Here is a 16,599-nt window from a genome sequence, read left to right on the forward strand (position 1 = left end):
ATAAAATGATCAGGGATGTTCACAGGGATGACCCCGAGGTCTTGAAAGATCCTGGACCGTCTCTAAAAGACCAAAGAATTACTAAACGTGTTTGGTGTAGGTTCAGTGTACTACCACCAACCGGGCTATTTAAAAATACTCTTGTATGATGTAATTTTGCTGGTGCTCAAACCTGTAGCCTGAGAGGGAACCATATGTGGGGGTGACCTAGGCTGTTCTGTCATCCTGCTGCAAGGGACTCTCCTAGGCTTCTGTCCCCCCAGATAAAGCAGGCTCCTTCCTGTCCCCGTTCCTCATCTGGCCTCAAGACTGACGTGGACCACTTTGGGCCATTTTGGTTCTGATGATTTTGAGACCTTCCCCACAAGACCTTGGCATCCTAATGGGATTGTGACAATAAGAGAACCGAGATTAAGTACAAAGTCCCAATTACAGACTTTACTTGAATAATACTTTGTTTTCTAGACTTTTAATTAGGTAGAAAGAAGAAAACGCTACTAAAAATATGTCTTCTTTTCTGCTGCACCAGTATTGACCTGTATTCCGGGTGAATGTTTTAACTGGAAATTCTTTCTTTTTTCTTTTGGTGGGGGGGGGGGTGGATTTTTTAGGACAAACCTCTGGAGTTTTTGTCAGATTTTCTGCTGAAGAAATGTGGTAAAGGGAGCAAGGATTTTGAAGAAAACGTTATTCCAACAAAATGTGATCCAAAGGCAGCGTTCAGTTTACTCCTGAAGGTAAAGTGATTGCTGCAATTTTATGCCATTATTTCACTGTACAGTTAGACACCTGTGGTTAGGAAATTCATAAACAATACTGATAATTCTACCTGGAAAGCCTTCAACTTGTCATTTCTCCTAAGAATTTGCCTTTCATGGATTGTTATAAAAAAGGGTGTCTTGTAGTGTCATAACAAGAGTGACATTTAAGGCACCTCAGAGTGGAAGCTGCGTCACTGGCGGGAGTAGCACGGTTCCGGCGGGAGGACAGGCAGCCATTTGCAGCGAGCCGCTCACTCAGTGGGGTCCTGGGACAGACTACAGAGATGTTCTCATTTGCAGCCTAGGACACTTTTTGGTGAAACAAGGGCATGTTCTTCTTTTCTTAGTTGAGATTCCAATTCATAAAAGGAAAAAAAGTGGGCTTTAAACCAGTTCTTCAAGCAAACCAGAATAATTTTGCCAGTAGTATGTTCAGAATCCGGCTGTCCTTGGTTCAGTGAAATAATCAGGATTCAGAAAACACTGAAAATTGCCTTGTCATTCAGAGAGCTGGTTTCTATGAAAATGTCATTTCAGAACCATGTGATGCTCATAGAAAAATCACCTCTAGGCTGATCGAAGGCTGGGGGATGCCACCCCCACCCCCATGGGAACTATTACTAGGAATAGATCTGTGAGTTCTATATAGCAGACAAGTAATTTGTTGCCCTATTAACCTAATATTCTGGAAGCCTCTGATCACACTTCTTTAGAGGATAGCACAGTGCAGGGGAGGGCAAACAAGGAGGGCTGCTGGTGGCAATGTTCCCTCTGCCACCGCTGCAGACTCATTCAGCAACATGACAGGCCTGCAGGTATGCAGAGCCACCCCTCGGACGTTACCAGAGAAGGACCCTTGCTTTAACCGTCCTCCCTGCCAAACTGATTTATTTTTCCCAAGTACAGGCTTTCTTTCCAAGAAGATTCCTAACACATTTCCAGGGACATCTAAGCCCTCGATAAGCCAGAGCCCTGCTTGCCCCCATCCCTAAATATGTCTTTTCAGGAAACTCTCACAGACCATGTACCAATCAGGGTTCTCCAGAGAACCAGAACAAATAAGATATATATATATATATATATATATATATATATATATATATATATATATAAAATATATATACACATATATATTATATACATATATGTATATATTATATATATGTATATTATATTTTATGTATATATATATTATATTATATATATGTATATGTATAAAATATATTATCTATTATATAATATATATTATATATTTTATGTATATTATATGTATATTATATATATTATATTATGTGTATATTATATATACATATATATACACTAAGATAAGTTACACTAGTATATACACTATATATACTACTATATACACTATACATTGTATAGTATACTATATACATACTATACAATGTATACTATGTACATATATATGGCATACTATATACATATAGTATACTATGTATATGTATACATATACACTAATAGGATACACATATACATGTATGTATGTGTATATATATATATAAATATACACACACAAAGAGATTTGTTATAAGGAATTGGCTCACATAATTATGGAGGCTAAGAAGTCATAAGATCTTCAGGGCAAGTTTACAAGTGGGAAATATCCAGGAGAGCCAATGGTACAGTTCTAGTCCAAAAGCTGGCAGGCTCAAGACCAGGGAAGAGCTGAGGTTTCAGTTCAAGTCCAAAGGCAGGAAAAAGCCAACATCCCCGTTTGAAGGCTATCAAGCAGGAGGAACTCTCTCTTACTTGAGGGAGGCTGAGGCTTTTCATTCTATAGTCCTTCAACTAATTGGGTGAGGCTCACCCACATTAGGGAACACAAGCTGTGTTACTCAGCCTACCTATTTCAGTGTTAATCTCATCAAAAAACACCCTCACAGACACACCCAGAGTAATTTGACCCAATGTCTGGGCACCCCATGGCCAGTCAAGTTGACAGAAAATTAATCATCACAATTTCTCAGTTAGAGGCTAACTCTGCCCCCCCAACTTCTCAGTTCAGTTCCCTAAAGATTTACAGGAATGAACCACGTGCAAGGCACTGTGTTGTACCCTGGAACAGACAACAAAATAAGACATAGACACTCTTTAAGGTACACAAAGGCTGCACAGAAACAGATGACACGGCTTGATTGTTGCCTATTAGGATGTGCAGGAGGGAATGGGAACACCAAAGTGGGTATTTAATCAAGATTCCCTTTCTGCTTCTCAGAGGCCTTTTGCCTTATTGTGGCAGCTGTTATCTTTTAAGATTCTTGGGGATTAGTCTCCCAAAAAGGTGGATGTTATCTCCATCCATCCTTCAGTCTATGAAACCCTTTGGAAAACAGCTCTCAGGGCTCTAGAATCACTGGTTTCCTCTTGCTTCCCTAAAGGGGATGCCCAACATGTCTCCGCATCACATGGGGTCCAAATTCTTCTGAAGTCCTCACAACATCTGTGTCATTCCTGACTCCCTGGAAACCTTACTGGAGTTCTTCCACCCCCCTTTATTCCTAAGGGTGAAGCAGTCACCCCCCAACCCCAGACACACAGACCCCGAAATGTTCCTTTTTGAAGCAAGAAAACTTGAAGGAAACATTGGGGACAAAAGGATCAGTGCTTCCTCCTCTGAAGTATTTCTTTTACATTAGAAAGACCAGACAATTGGCAAGAATCACTTCTGGAAACTCTGACACCTAGAAGAATGGTTACTGGGAGCATTTCCTCTGAAAGACACTTTCATTCTTTCCTCCCTGGGTGGTGAGATCAAGCTTCACGCTGGGCTGGAGCTTGCTTGAGAGTCTCTCTCTCTGGCTCCCTTGGCCCCTCCTCACTCTCTCTTCAAAAAAAAAAGTCTGTAAAAATTTAAAAAGTAGATGGGTAGTATACAATGAGAAAACTTGCTATTTTTATATTCAAATAAAATTACCATGCCAAATCAATTTCCTATCCACAAAGAAAAATTTATATCTAATAAAGATGGCTGCTGCTGAGCCAGAGGTGAGCCGAAGCCCCAGGGTGAGCGAGCAGGTTCCTCCTAAGCGGGGTGGTCGAGGGGGCCGGCTCAACACCTGACTTGCCATGCGCGAGCACGCCTGTGAGCCTGCACAACAGGGTGGCGGCCTAGATAAGACCTCTCCCTGACCGGTGAGATCCACATGCGGCCCTGGACGGACTGAGTTCTCTTAATCTCGGGCCAGTTTGAATTTAATTTTCATCTTATGGCTGCAGCCACTTCCGCCTCCACAACTCCTGGTGTCGCCACCAACGGCTCGAAGTTATCACGTCTCTCTACAAATAACCAGCTAGTGCTGATTCTGAACGAAGAGAGCGTGCTCCGTTCATAGAGACTTTGAATGACCTGGTCACAATTCAAAGTAGGTCCCCGCGCCCCCTAAGCATCAGTGCACGCCAGGCTGATGCGGGACAGCCACAAACGGGGGAGGAAAGAAACGGTGGGCAGCCTGGGCAGCCAGGGAGAAGCTCGCCGGCGGCGCTGGGGGACCGCGGCTCTTAGACAAAGGCTTCAGGCCGCCGTAAAGACGGGGGCACATACGGAATAAAAATTCCATTTTGTCGGAAGAGAGTGAAGGTGAAACAAAAAGGTCTTGGCTGTCAGTTGATGTTTTTTTCCCAGTCTCACCCCTAGATCTCAAGGGGTTACCGTGCGTGGTTTTATCTTTGACTGGGAAGGGCAGCCGTGATGACCGGGAATCATCCATTCGCTCTCACCGCAAACGCGGGGCCACCGCTCCATTGTTAGAGTGGACCTGACGGCAGCAGGTGGGACTACCTTTTCTGAGAGAGAGATAGAGCTGAGGGATGGGGGGAAGGGAGAGCGAGAGAGGAAATCTCAAGCAGGCTCCATGCCGAGCATGAAGGCTGACGCAGAGCTCCATCTCAAGACCCTGAGATCATGACCTGAGCCGAAACCAAGAGTCGGGGGATTTAACCGACTGAGCCACCCAGGTGCCCCAGGACCATTTTTTTTTAATGTGCTAATTTATATGGAAGCCACAAGAACAACTAACAAGGAAAGCGAAGAAAGACTAAGCTATATTTAAATGTGGAAACAGGTCTAGAGAGAGCATGTGAACTGTTTCTGACACATTTTCATTAGATAAAAAAAGGGGTGGATTTTACAAAGTGCTGTGAGCTTTTTCTTCTGGCAGTTTCAAAAGTTAGATAAGCCATTTGCCCTCAGCTGACAAGGGACAGAATGAGGCAGAAGCCTGGAATTTGTGGGATTCCTTGAGTGTCTGTCCCCTGCCTCCCAGGGGAAAAGGGGGCTGCCCTGAATTTAGTTCCTCAAGTATAATGTAGTTCTTAGGAAGCTAAAGGTTATTTTTTTTTAACATAAGATTTAATTTAAGAGAGGCATCACATTTGCCAAGTGCTTCACTCATTGTGTCTGGGGTACAGTGTGGTTGAGGCTGAGGGCAGACAGCTACTGGAGGCCTCCTGTGGGCACAGCACCCACTGGGCATTCAGATATCCCAAGGCCTGTCCCCAAATAATCAAGTCTGCCTTGAATCCTCAGGAAAGAAATGTTCTAGAAGACAACCCTCAGGACACAAAGTCAAGTCTCAGCAAAAACGATCCAGATTTGGAGATGCTGGTTAAGCTGGTAAGCCAATCATTATCCAGTGAGAATTTTCCATTTGTTTTGCCCCTGACCAAAAAAAGGCTTCAGTCTTTATTCTGGTTAGTTCTTTTTTTCTTGAAAGTTTCCCTTAAGGGGAATTGAAAAAAAAAAAAAAACAACACCTAAATATAATTGAGGGGGGAATCCAACAGGTCAATTTTTCTTTTGAGTAAGTGCTGGTCTGAAAAGAAGTGGAACCAAGAGGATGTTAAGTGTAACATCTTGGGAGCAAGAGGCATGTTGGTGCTACTCTGATTTTCTAAAATGACACAAGGACAGCATTTAAAGAAATGGCCCATGGACATAAAGGGTCACAGTTTCTAACTGACCCACCAACTGGTGGTCTGACTTCAAAGCCTGAGTATAATCAATATAACTTTCAGGGCCCTGCCCTTTGTTTGCAAAGGGTAGTGCGGGGAGGAGGGTGCAGACAGGCAGAGGCTTGGTCCTGTCCTGCCCTAGCACACAGCACACACACGCCCTTTCACCTTTCTTCATCCCTTGTTTGCGAATTCATCGTATTTTCTTTCTCAGGATCCTTTAAGGTAGGCATTAGCAACCACCTTTTGTAGATAAGGAACTCAAGTTAGAACACTTAATTGACTTCCCTAAGGTCAGACAGCCAGGGGAGAAAGAGACTTGAATCCCGGGGCCCCGAAACTCAGCCCCGGGGCTCCTTCCCCAGCCCCTCCACACGCTGGGCGAATCCACCTGCTGCGCGCAGTGCCGGTGTGGACCTCGTGGCGTGGGAGCCCGCACACCCTCAGACCCACCCCCGGAATCTCCAGGAAGAGGGGGTTCACGTCGTGCCGGGAATATGATAGTGTCTCGTCTCACTGGTGGTCATAACACCTGACATTAGTTTTAAGACAACAATGAAAGTTTTGACAACTGAAACCTTAATCCAAAATGATTATAAATGTTGGAGAACTCCAACATCTAAAAAAATTTTACACATAAAAATGTAATACGGGCTCCAAGTCAGCTGCCAGGTGGATGCAAATGTTGTTGTGGTTTTTTTTTAACGCATTAGGTAAAACTTAACCAAGAACAGTGTGTTTATAGTATTTCATAGAGTGAGTTTTCTGATTTTTCTCTTAAATTTGTTTTACATTTTAATTTCAGTTCATGAAGTTATGGTTGATTTGTTTTGGGTGAAGGTTACATGGCATTACACTTAGTATTGTCATATTTTATTTGGGGCATTGTGGGGTGTATTTAGGGCTGAAGGGAAAAGAAGAAATTGTGTTCTAAGAGTATTAATAGTTCTAGGCTCAAGTACAAGGCCATTAAAAATTTTAAATTTAAATATTATAATTGTTTTCTATTGTAAAGATACTCATTTTTCAAAGTTTGAAAAATATGGTAAAGAAAAAGAATTACCTAGTCCCAGTACTGAAAATTAATTTCTCCATGTGTCTCCATAGCATACATAGCAATAGGGTGGGGAGTTTCCTTACACCAGTGTATGATTATTCCCTCTGCATTACAGGATAAAACAGGACTTTGAAATATAGAAAACATAGGATATTTAGCAACCTAGCCAAATGTATTCACAGTTCCGCATTAGGGTCCTTTTTCCTAAATACTGAAAGAAGAGCATGAGTTTAGTGTTTCATACATGCCTGTGAAAAGCAGAGTAGTTGATAATGAGAGGGCTAGCTCATTTCAATTCTTCTGTCTGCAGGATAATCAATAAAACACTATAAATCAGGGTACCTGGTGGCTCAGTCAGTTAAGCATCTGACTTCGGCTCAGGTCATGATCCCAGGGTCCTGCTTCTCCCTCTCTTGCTCCCTCTGATTGTGTTCTCTCTCTCTGTGTGTGTCAAATAAATAAAATCCTAAAAAAAAAAAAAAAAAAAAAAAAAAAAAAAGCACACACCATAAATCAATCAGTAAAATACTGGGGAAAAGAATTAGGGAAGCAATCAAGAGTGGGCAACCCAAAGGCTTCCTCCATGGACCATCATTCCCATGAAGGCAAGGCTGTCCTCCCACCATTGTGTAGTCAGCACCCGTCGCATGTCACTGAATAGGTATAGGGATGGATAGATGGATAAACATCGGGCCTCAATCTACCCTCCTCGGGATCCAAGACTAAAAGCCCCATCTCTCCTAGGGCATGAGGCTGGCCTGATGTGAGGGCCTAGTTGGTGATACCGAGTCAAGCAGTGGTCAGCAGGGTCCACCATAGGCCCCTGTCAAGGTTCCCTTCAACGTTGTTTATTGCAAACCCCAAAGGGGGACTCTCAGAGTCACTGCCTGACCAGCCTGTCATTTCTCCACCTCCTCTGACTTTCAGGCTCTTTGAGGCTGTAAACCGGGGGTCATTCTGCTTTCCCTATGAGTTCTTAATGCCTTTCTACAGGAGAGAAAACTCCAGGTGGACTCAGCTGAAAAGCGATCGAGAGTGGTCAGGGAGCTCTTACAGAGCGAGAGAAAATACGTGCGGATGCTGGAAATTGTGAGAGATGTCTACGTAACGCCACTGAAAGCCGCGTTGTCATCGAACAGAGCGATTCTCAGTGCTGCAAACCTCCACATCATGTTCTCTGATATTGTGCAAGTTTTAAGTCTCAACAGGTAAATTCTGAAGAGCTATTTTTTCAAATATTCCATTTGCCATTGGAGGAGCCCACACTTAATTGTTTCTAAATCTGTACCAAGGAGCCCCTTCTTGGAGCCCCTGATTGTCTCACAAGAGAGGGCTCTTGCCATGGGGCTGCAATCAAGAGTGAGGATGCCCGGAGGCTTACCCTGGCCTCATTTCCAGGCCACAGTTCAAGGAGTGGAGCTCAGTGCCTGAGGGTTCTGTATTCCATATACTGTTTACTCACAGGTAAGGGGAAGGAGAGCTGTCTGGCACTGTTCTTAATCAACAGTGTCTGGGTGAGCGAAGGGGAAAGAACACAAAGGGTTTCACGGCATCAGGTCACTAGGATACTATGCTTAGAGAGCCAAGGCTGGGGGTCCGCTGAGTGACCGTGCATTGTTTCAAGTACGCCAGTTGACAAAGAAAAGTGATCACGTGTACGGGCGGCACAGACAAACTGAGCTTCTCCGCCAGTAACTCTCTTGCTCCCTGACCTCTGGGTAACTCTGCATTCCTGACCTCTGGGTAACTCAGAAGCTCCTCACCCTCACTGGGTCCCAGCTGCTACAAAAGGAAGAGGTTGAACTAGGCCTCTTCCCAGTTTCGCGGCCTGTGATGGCTGAATGATGGACAACCCTAGGTCTACAGCAGTGGGCTGATGGGGAATTGTGGCATTTGAAGTGACTTGAGCACTCTCCCCTGAGGAGTGTTAAGAAACCTTCACCACCTGGCTGCCTGGCCACATGGGAGGGGGACAGGCAGGGACAGCCCTGTGGAGGCCAGCCTGGGGCTCTGACTCGGGATTAAGAGGAAGAGGTGAGACTCCACCAGAGTCAACCGACTTCCTCACACCCCCACCCCTCCTCTTCTCTGGACAAATCTGCCCTGCTCTGTGTCAAGGCAAACAGATTTTGACAAAAGCCCTGCCAGGCTGCACTAATGACAACTAATTTATTTTTATTTTTTTAAGTTTCTAGGTTATCCCCGGCCAGTATTTCATGGGCATGCTTTTCTCATACGGCAGGCAGTTTCTAGACAACCTGAGAGACAGACTGCAGGAATGGGGCCCAGCCCACTGCGTGGGAGAAATATTCCTCAAGTTTGGAAGCCAGTTGAACACATATACCAATTTCTTCAACAATTACCCAGTTGTTCTGAGAACTATGGAGAAGGTAATGATTGAGTTACTATCCAGGCATGAATGAGACTTTCTGAGCTTGAAAGGAAGTTTTGTGTGCAATCCAAAGGACTAGGATTAATAGGAAAGACTTCTTCCCTACTCTTAGCTTCCAGCTGACCGTGAGCTCTTTGAGGACGGGGCCCCGGACTTATTAATTTTGTATCACTAAGCGTTAGCACAGTGCTTGATACGGCAGGACCCAGGAACTGGTTGTTGGACTGAACTAATCACACAAATTGCCATCCTTTCATCTATCTGCCCCAGATACCCTGTGGTTCAGTCATAGAAAAATGTTTAACAATGAGGTAGAAACAAGACTGAGAGCCCTGATTTGTCGGCCAACAGTCCTCTGGGGCCTTGACAAGTTCAACTCTCTTGTGGAGAAAAGGAATTAATAATCCATATGTTTCTTGGAATAAGGACCCTCAATTTGTGAAATCTCACTATGAAATAAGGATTTTTTTGTCTTCCATTCCTTAGAGAGTTCATGATAAATAATTTTCCCCTTTGTGATGGAAGCCATATGTAGTCTGGGCAGGAATATTCAGCTCCCTTCTGAGTCATGCACTGCTCTTGCTGGGATCTCTTCTGATGGCAGTGAGCCCTCTCCTCCCTCTTCAATTTGCGTCAAGAGAGCAGCAGAAGAGAGTCCCTTGAGCTTCTGCTAGTGTCCACTACATTCACTTTGGCTGTGTCCACCTGTCTGTACTGAAGCCCTGAGGGGAAGGCCTGGGGGCTGGGAGGCCTCTGGACAATTCCTGACCTCCGACATCTCCCTTTGTAGTAGTATTCTTACCCCGCACATGGAGTTTAAATACTGCTGGACAACCGAATTATGTGAAAGTTGCATGAATAAGGCAGTTTTTGAGAACCAACCTTTAGGACCAGAATGGAAGCAAAATGTCATATGATATCATAAATTGATACCAAAATTGTTATAGTTAGGGATAATAATGATATCTATTCCACTAGCATGGGGTGTGCAGATAAATAGTAAACTTTAGCTGTTAATATTACACCCAGTGAATATTTGGTGCATTACTGGCATCTTTGAGGCATGTATGTACTGAGAAAAATGAGGTAACTTCCTGAGTGTTCTAATGGTGATGAATGAATACATTTTAAAACAGATACTTAGCACAGTGGAGCCCTTCATGATGTTACTACAGAAAACATAGTTAACAGCCGTATTACAGTGAATACTATTAATAGTCTTACTGTGGAGGTAGCATTTACTGCCTGACAAGAGGTAGGTAGGGCAATCCATGAGAGCTGAGGCTCAGAGAAGTTAAATAACTTGACTGGGTCACATAGAATTAGATAGAATTAAATTAGAATTTTAACATTAATCCAGACCTATCTGGTTGCAAAGTCCATTTTGTCTATACTGATTAAGTTCACAGAATAGGGTTACTTTATAATTAATACAGTGTGCTTCATATATTAGTACTAAGCACCAGTAGTACTAGTAATACTTTGGTTAGATGCAGTTGTTACCCTTTTGCTTTGAGTGCTTCATAGATCATGCTTGTCTGGTGGAACAGAGGCTTTTCAACCATACTATAGAGTAAAATTTTGACATAATGCTCACCTGTAGTGCAGAGAAATGATACCAGCCTTCCGAGCTTTCCTGAAGAGACATGATAAAACCATTGTTACCAAAATGCTGAGGTAAGTTCTGAGGGAATGCACAGTGGGGGCACCCCAAGGACAGGGCACACTTTGACCTTCAGAGGGTGACCAGGGTTCCCTTTTCTATGCCTCTACAGCCTCCCAGAGCTGCTTTTGTACCCATCCCGAAGATTTGAAGAATATATTAACCTTCTCTATGCTCTGAGGCTTCACACTCCCGCAGAACATGTTGACCGTGGGCACTTGACTACTGCAATCGACCAACTCAAAAAATATAAAAGTTATATAGATCAGGTTGGTTGCTGATAAGAGTTCGTGTCCTTTACAAATGTTACAATGCTTTGTGGAACTGACTCAAAAATCCTGAAATACCTTATCCTTTTGTGGTGTTCTTTTTTTTTTTTTTTTAAAGATTTATTTATTTATTAGACAGAGAGACAGGCAGTGAGAGAGGGAACACAAGCAGGGGGAGTGGGAGAGGAAGAAGCAGGCTCCTAGTGGAGGAGCCTGATGTGGGGCTCAATCCCAGAACGCTGGGATCACGCCCTGAGCCGGAAGGCAGACGCTTAATGACTGCACCACCCAGGCGCCCCTTTTGTGGTGTTCTTTACTTCAAAGTCTTTCCTCCTTTTAATGTGAAATGATTGGGTTCAGTGATTTATAGCACTAAGGGCATCTATTCAAAGCAAACAACACGAGACAGAATAGTTTCAGATATCTGGATACATGCAATAAAACTTCTATTAATAGGAAAGTTTGAGGAATTGAATATTTGGATTGATTTTTCTAGATAACTAAAAGAAAAAAAAGTAAATCCTTTGTTTTGGAAGGTACTTCTTATTAGTTAACTTTTCTGCCTCAGTAAGTATAGCAATCGTAATTACTCTCTGAAAGAATTCAGCATCTTGGAAGACAGTACTGTCGTTCTGAAAATATTGTTGTGATGTGCGTATTACATGGGCGTCCAGGCTGAATGGAAACTGATAACTTATTTTGCCCTGAAGATACTTTGTGAATACAGTCTTGTCACTTGCCTCTTTGTTTTTAAAACATTGGGGACACGAAATTGAGATTCTTATTAAAGTTTATGAAAATACTGAGCCCTGTATCAAGTGCCATAATATATTTTAAATCTGTTTTTATGTATAAAAATTTCACTATTTAGTTTGCCTAAAATCCCTTTGTTTACTAGATGAAGCAAAACATCAGTATGAAAGATCAGCTGTCAGAAATACAGAGAATCGTCTGCGGATGCCCGGTACGTATTCTGAAATACTCACCACATCTCATGCTCATGAATATAACGTCAAGTGACTAGCGAAAGGAAACATGCATATTTCAAGTCAGCTACCATCTGTTGAATGCCTGCTGCGTGCTGTGTGCTGGCAAGCTTTCACATTTCACATCCTTGCTAGCTGTAAGGTTGCATATGAGAAGAGGCACAAGTGGACTTGACCCCATCCCATAACTTTTCCGCAGTCTTAGCTCCTCGATTGGTACTTCTGGGAACATGACCTCCCTTGGGGAAAGGGGCCGTGTCTTCTATTGTTTTATATCTTCCTGTACACAGTACCTGGTGTAGGATTCTGTGCCCTGAGGATATCTGAAAAAACCTTAGGTGTCCTCTGTTAGTTGTTACCTATAGAATATCATCTGGTCCCAGTCTTCCTTCTCTCTTACTGCCTTGCCTACCACTTCATGATCAAATCACACAAATCTACTCATAGCTCTCCAATAATGTTAGCCTTTCTCCACACATTTGTGCTTTGCCCATGCTTTTCCTTCTCTGAAATTGTCTTCTTTTCCCACTCTACTGGATAAACTATTCATCCTTTAAAAATCTAGTTCAATCATCACCTTCCTTGTAAAGTTTCCCCAACATCTCCAGCTGTGAGTCCCCCCGCTCCATCCCCGTCTTGGGTATCCTGCAGCACCCGGAACATCTCTGTCACGCTTTTTTTATAACCTTTAGTTCATAAGACTGGGTGGGAACTCCATCAGGCATGAGCTACAATTTACTTGTCCTCTAATGTTTGGCATATACTAGGAGCTCAATATATGAATTATGTTGAATTAAAGTACCAATTGATTGGAAACATTTTTATTTGGTCAAATTGGGGAAACAAGATGGAACTGTTTTGTTAGAATTTAGATCTGCACATTTTGGTAGGGAGAGTGGAGTTGATTGGATTACAAAAAGTCCAAAATCTTGGAACTGACAGAGTCCAAACTTCTCTCTGGATCATGTTCACACCAAGTGATCATCTCATGGCTAGGTCAGTACAAGGGTCTAACTTCTGAATTTTTAACAATCCATTCACTTTCTTTTCTTCATAAATCCCTTCTTACCTGCTCCCACCCCCCCTTTTTTTTAATAATAGGAAAAATTTTTAAACATTTATAAATAAAACAGTAATTTCGGTAGTTTTAAAAATTAGACAACATCCTCAAATATAGTTTTCATTGTGAATTCTGTGGTCTTTCTGAAGAAAACCTGTTTTGTCAATAACAAAAACATTCACTTTTTCATAATTAAACTGAGTTCTACTCAACACAGCTTCTGGGATAGAAGACACTTCTGCAGTACTGGACTTTTTATTTTCTACAAATTTATGAATGTTTCTAATTTTGTTTCTGATTTCATAGACTCTATCAGAAGAAAACAGATATCTGATTAGAGTCCAAGATGTAGCCCAGCTTCACTGCTGTGATGAGGCAATAAGCTTCTCTTTAAGGTAAACATTTAACTATCCTATGGCTGTGACTACATCTTGCTCTTCTTGTACCTGGGATCCAGTACAATGTCTGACATAAGTTTGCAACAAGTCTTTGTATTGGACTGAAAACTTAAACATACATTTCCCTGAAGCAATGTAAGGTGCTTTGTTACCTTACTCACATTCCAGGCAGCTAGTGGATAGAATGGGAGAAAAAACATTGTCTCTGACAGAACCACAAACTGCGTAGAAGCAGGAATTCTGAGATTTGTCACTTTCCTACTGAAAGGAGATCCAAGTGTTGTGGGTATCACACTAGTGATTTGCTCACCTATAAGAAAGAGAAGACCAATTAATTATCCTGGTAGTTATTGAGGTTAGTATTAAAAAGGTCTCACCAAGAGACCATCATTATATTAAGGTCTCACCATATCTGTTTTGCACAGTGCTCACAGTAGTGTAAGAACAAAAGATGGGAGGGTGCCAATTTCCATAAGCTTGCATCTGCTTTCCTCTTTTAGAACAAGGATGAGCAAACTTTTTCTGTAAAGGGTCAGGTCATAAATATCCTAGGTCTTGTTGGCCAGATGATTTTTGTGGCAACTACTACTTCACCATTATAGCATAAAAACAGCAACATAATGATACAACACACGAATAATACAATCTGCATAAACAATATAGCACATAAATGAATGAGCGTGGCTGTGTTACAATAAAACTTTATTTACGAAACAAGTCGTAGGGCCATAATTTGCTGATACCTATTTTAGAAAATTGTTTGCAAAGCTATGTTCTCAGTATTGATGGCAAAGATGACAACTCAACAAATAGTAACCAAATGGAGAGAAATCAACTCCTTTAATTTGTCCAACTCCAATAAAAGAAATAAAGTGGATTTGCCTGTTATTTCAATGAATATTTCAATGACTGTTTCCCAAAGGTGTAGGTCAGGGGGGTGGTTGGAAGAAACCCAATGCTTTCACCTCTATTCTTGCCTAGAGTGGTTCTAAATGAAAATCAAATCATATAATTGTGTTACTTTTCTCATGATCACAGTGTTTTTGTTTTCTTCGTTTTGTTGTCTTTGTTCAGTAGCAATAGAAATGAGCTGCAATGATGGAAGGAAACTAGCTATCAAACCAGCAATTCTAAACATACTGGTGTAGTAGGAAACATTCTAGGGATTATTCCAGTTTTTTATGATTAGAATTTATTTTACCTTCATGTATTCATGAAGGTAACAGTCTCCTTTTATGTAAGTCTGAGTTTCTGACCTACATAATTTACTTTTTCTCTAAAGAACTTCTTTTAACATTTCTTGCTAGGCAGGTCTACTGGAAATGAATTTCCTCGATTTTTGTTTGTCTGCAAGTCTTTCTCTTTCACTTTTGAAGGATAATTTTGCTGACTACAGAATTCTGGGTTGCTAGGTTCTTTTCTTTCAACACTTGTTCTATTCTACTCTCTTCTTGCTTGCCTGGTTTCTGAGGAGACACCCAATGTAATTCTTATTCTTGTTGTTCATTGGTAAGGTGGGTTTTTGTTTTGGTTTTGTTCTTTGGTTCTTTTAAGATTTTATCTTTGTCTTTGATTTTCTGGAGTTTGAATGTAATATGCTTAGGTGTAGATTTTTTGGTATTCACCCTGCTTGGTATTCTCTAAACTTCCTGGATCTATGGTTTGGTATCTGTCAATAATTTTAGAAGATTCTTAGCCATTATCACTTCATGTATTACTTCTGTTCCTCTTTGTTCTCCATGTGATATTTCCTTTTGTAATTGTCCCACATTTCTTGGATACTCTCTTCCTTTCTTTTTCAGTCTTTTTTTCTCTTTGCTTTTCCATTTGGTAAGATTCTTTTGACATATCTTTAGGCTTCAATAAGCAATTCTTTGCTCAGCTACATCCAGTCTGCTAATGAGCCCATCAAAGGCATTATTCATTTCCATTTCAGTGTTTTTAATTTCTACAATTTCTTTTTAATTCTTTCTTAGAGTTTCCATTTCTTTGTTTATATTACTCATCTTTTGTTGCATGTTGTCCATTTTTTTCATTAGAGTCCTTGACTTATTTGTTATAAATATTTTAATTCCTGGTCTAATAATACCAACCACATCCCTGCCATAAAAGTCTGGTTCTGATGCTTGCTTTATCAAACGGTTCTCTTTCCTCTTAGCATGACTTGTAAGTTTTTGTTGAAAGCTAGACATAACGTATTAGGTGAAAGGAACAGAGGTAAATAGGTCTTCAGTGTGAGGTTTTATATTTATACAGCTAGATGTTAGCCTGTGTTTACTGTTCGTTGTAGCTGTGGTGTGAGAGGTTACAATTTATTTTGGTGTTCTTGTTTTTGTCTCCCCTGTCATCACCGAGTTTCTCTAGAGATCCCTTAAATAGGGTCTGAGCCTTCTAGTTCTTTTTAGTTGTAATCCCTTGTCATTATAAGGAATTCTATTGATGTGGTGTCAAATGGGAAGGGAGGAGCGGGGAAGAGCTCTATAGTTCCATGGTTAGGTCTTAGTGTTTTAGTGAGCTGTGCCCCTGAGCTAGGACTTCCACAAGTGTTTTTTAGGTTTTTTTTGTTTGTTGTTTTGTTTCCTTTCCTCCCAGGAAGGCTGGGAGGGGCTGGAGGTAGGTATTTCCCTTCCCCCATATGGGTTAGGTTCTGGTAAAATTGCTTCCCTTGAGGGAAGTCCTTTGGTAAGAAAAGACCTCTTCAGGCACATTTCAAAAAAGTTACCTTTCCCCTCCCTATCAGGAAGAATGAAGACATTTTTCTTTGATCTTTACAGTAAGAACCTGGTGGGGCTCCTGGAAGTAAAACACTAGCAAGTTCTAAATTCAAGCAAGTGGGGAGAGAATGTTCCCCTAAGGCTAGGCTTCCAGGAGTTCTTAATCTCTTAAAACTAGTTCACTGCTCCATGGAGTTTCTGACTCCAATAAGCTGTGTTCTCTGTATCATTAGTGTGTCTCTCCAGCTTTTGGGGTGCTGGTTTACCTTGTGACCTTAATTCTCCGACGGATCAAGGAAGAGCTGTTGACGCTGAGTTTTTCAGCTTC

General features: G+C 41.7%; 1 protein-coding gene across 1 annotated transcript in view; it reads left to right on the top strand.

Annotated features, from left to right (window-relative positions):
* The window catches only part of ECT2L (epithelial cell transforming 2 like), a 65,283-nt gene that overhangs the window by 40,967 nt on the left and 7,717 nt on the right, over positions 1-16,599 (top strand). The window contains exons 12-19 of the mRNA XM_087865528.1: positions 612-737; positions 5,308-5,394; positions 7,783-7,997; positions 9,032-9,179; positions 10,785-10,858; positions 10,957-11,113; positions 12,012-12,077; positions 13,466-13,554. Of these exons, the coding sequence (XP_087721654.1) occupies positions 612-737; positions 5,308-5,394; positions 7,783-7,997; positions 9,032-9,179; positions 10,785-10,858; positions 10,957-11,113; positions 12,012-12,077; positions 13,466-13,554 (962 nt within the window). The remainder of the gene's footprint in view (positions 1-611; positions 738-5,307; positions 5,395-7,782; positions 7,998-9,031; positions 9,180-10,784; positions 10,859-10,956; positions 11,114-12,011; positions 12,078-13,465; positions 13,555-16,599) is intronic.

Source organism: Ursus americanus, chromosome 11 (genome assembly GCF_024610735.1).
Source record: "Ursus americanus isolate L20-20 chromosome 11, mUrsAme1.1.p, whole genome shotgun sequence".
Classification (NCBI taxonomy): Eukaryota; Metazoa; Chordata; class Mammalia; order Carnivora; family Ursidae; genus Ursus; species Ursus americanus.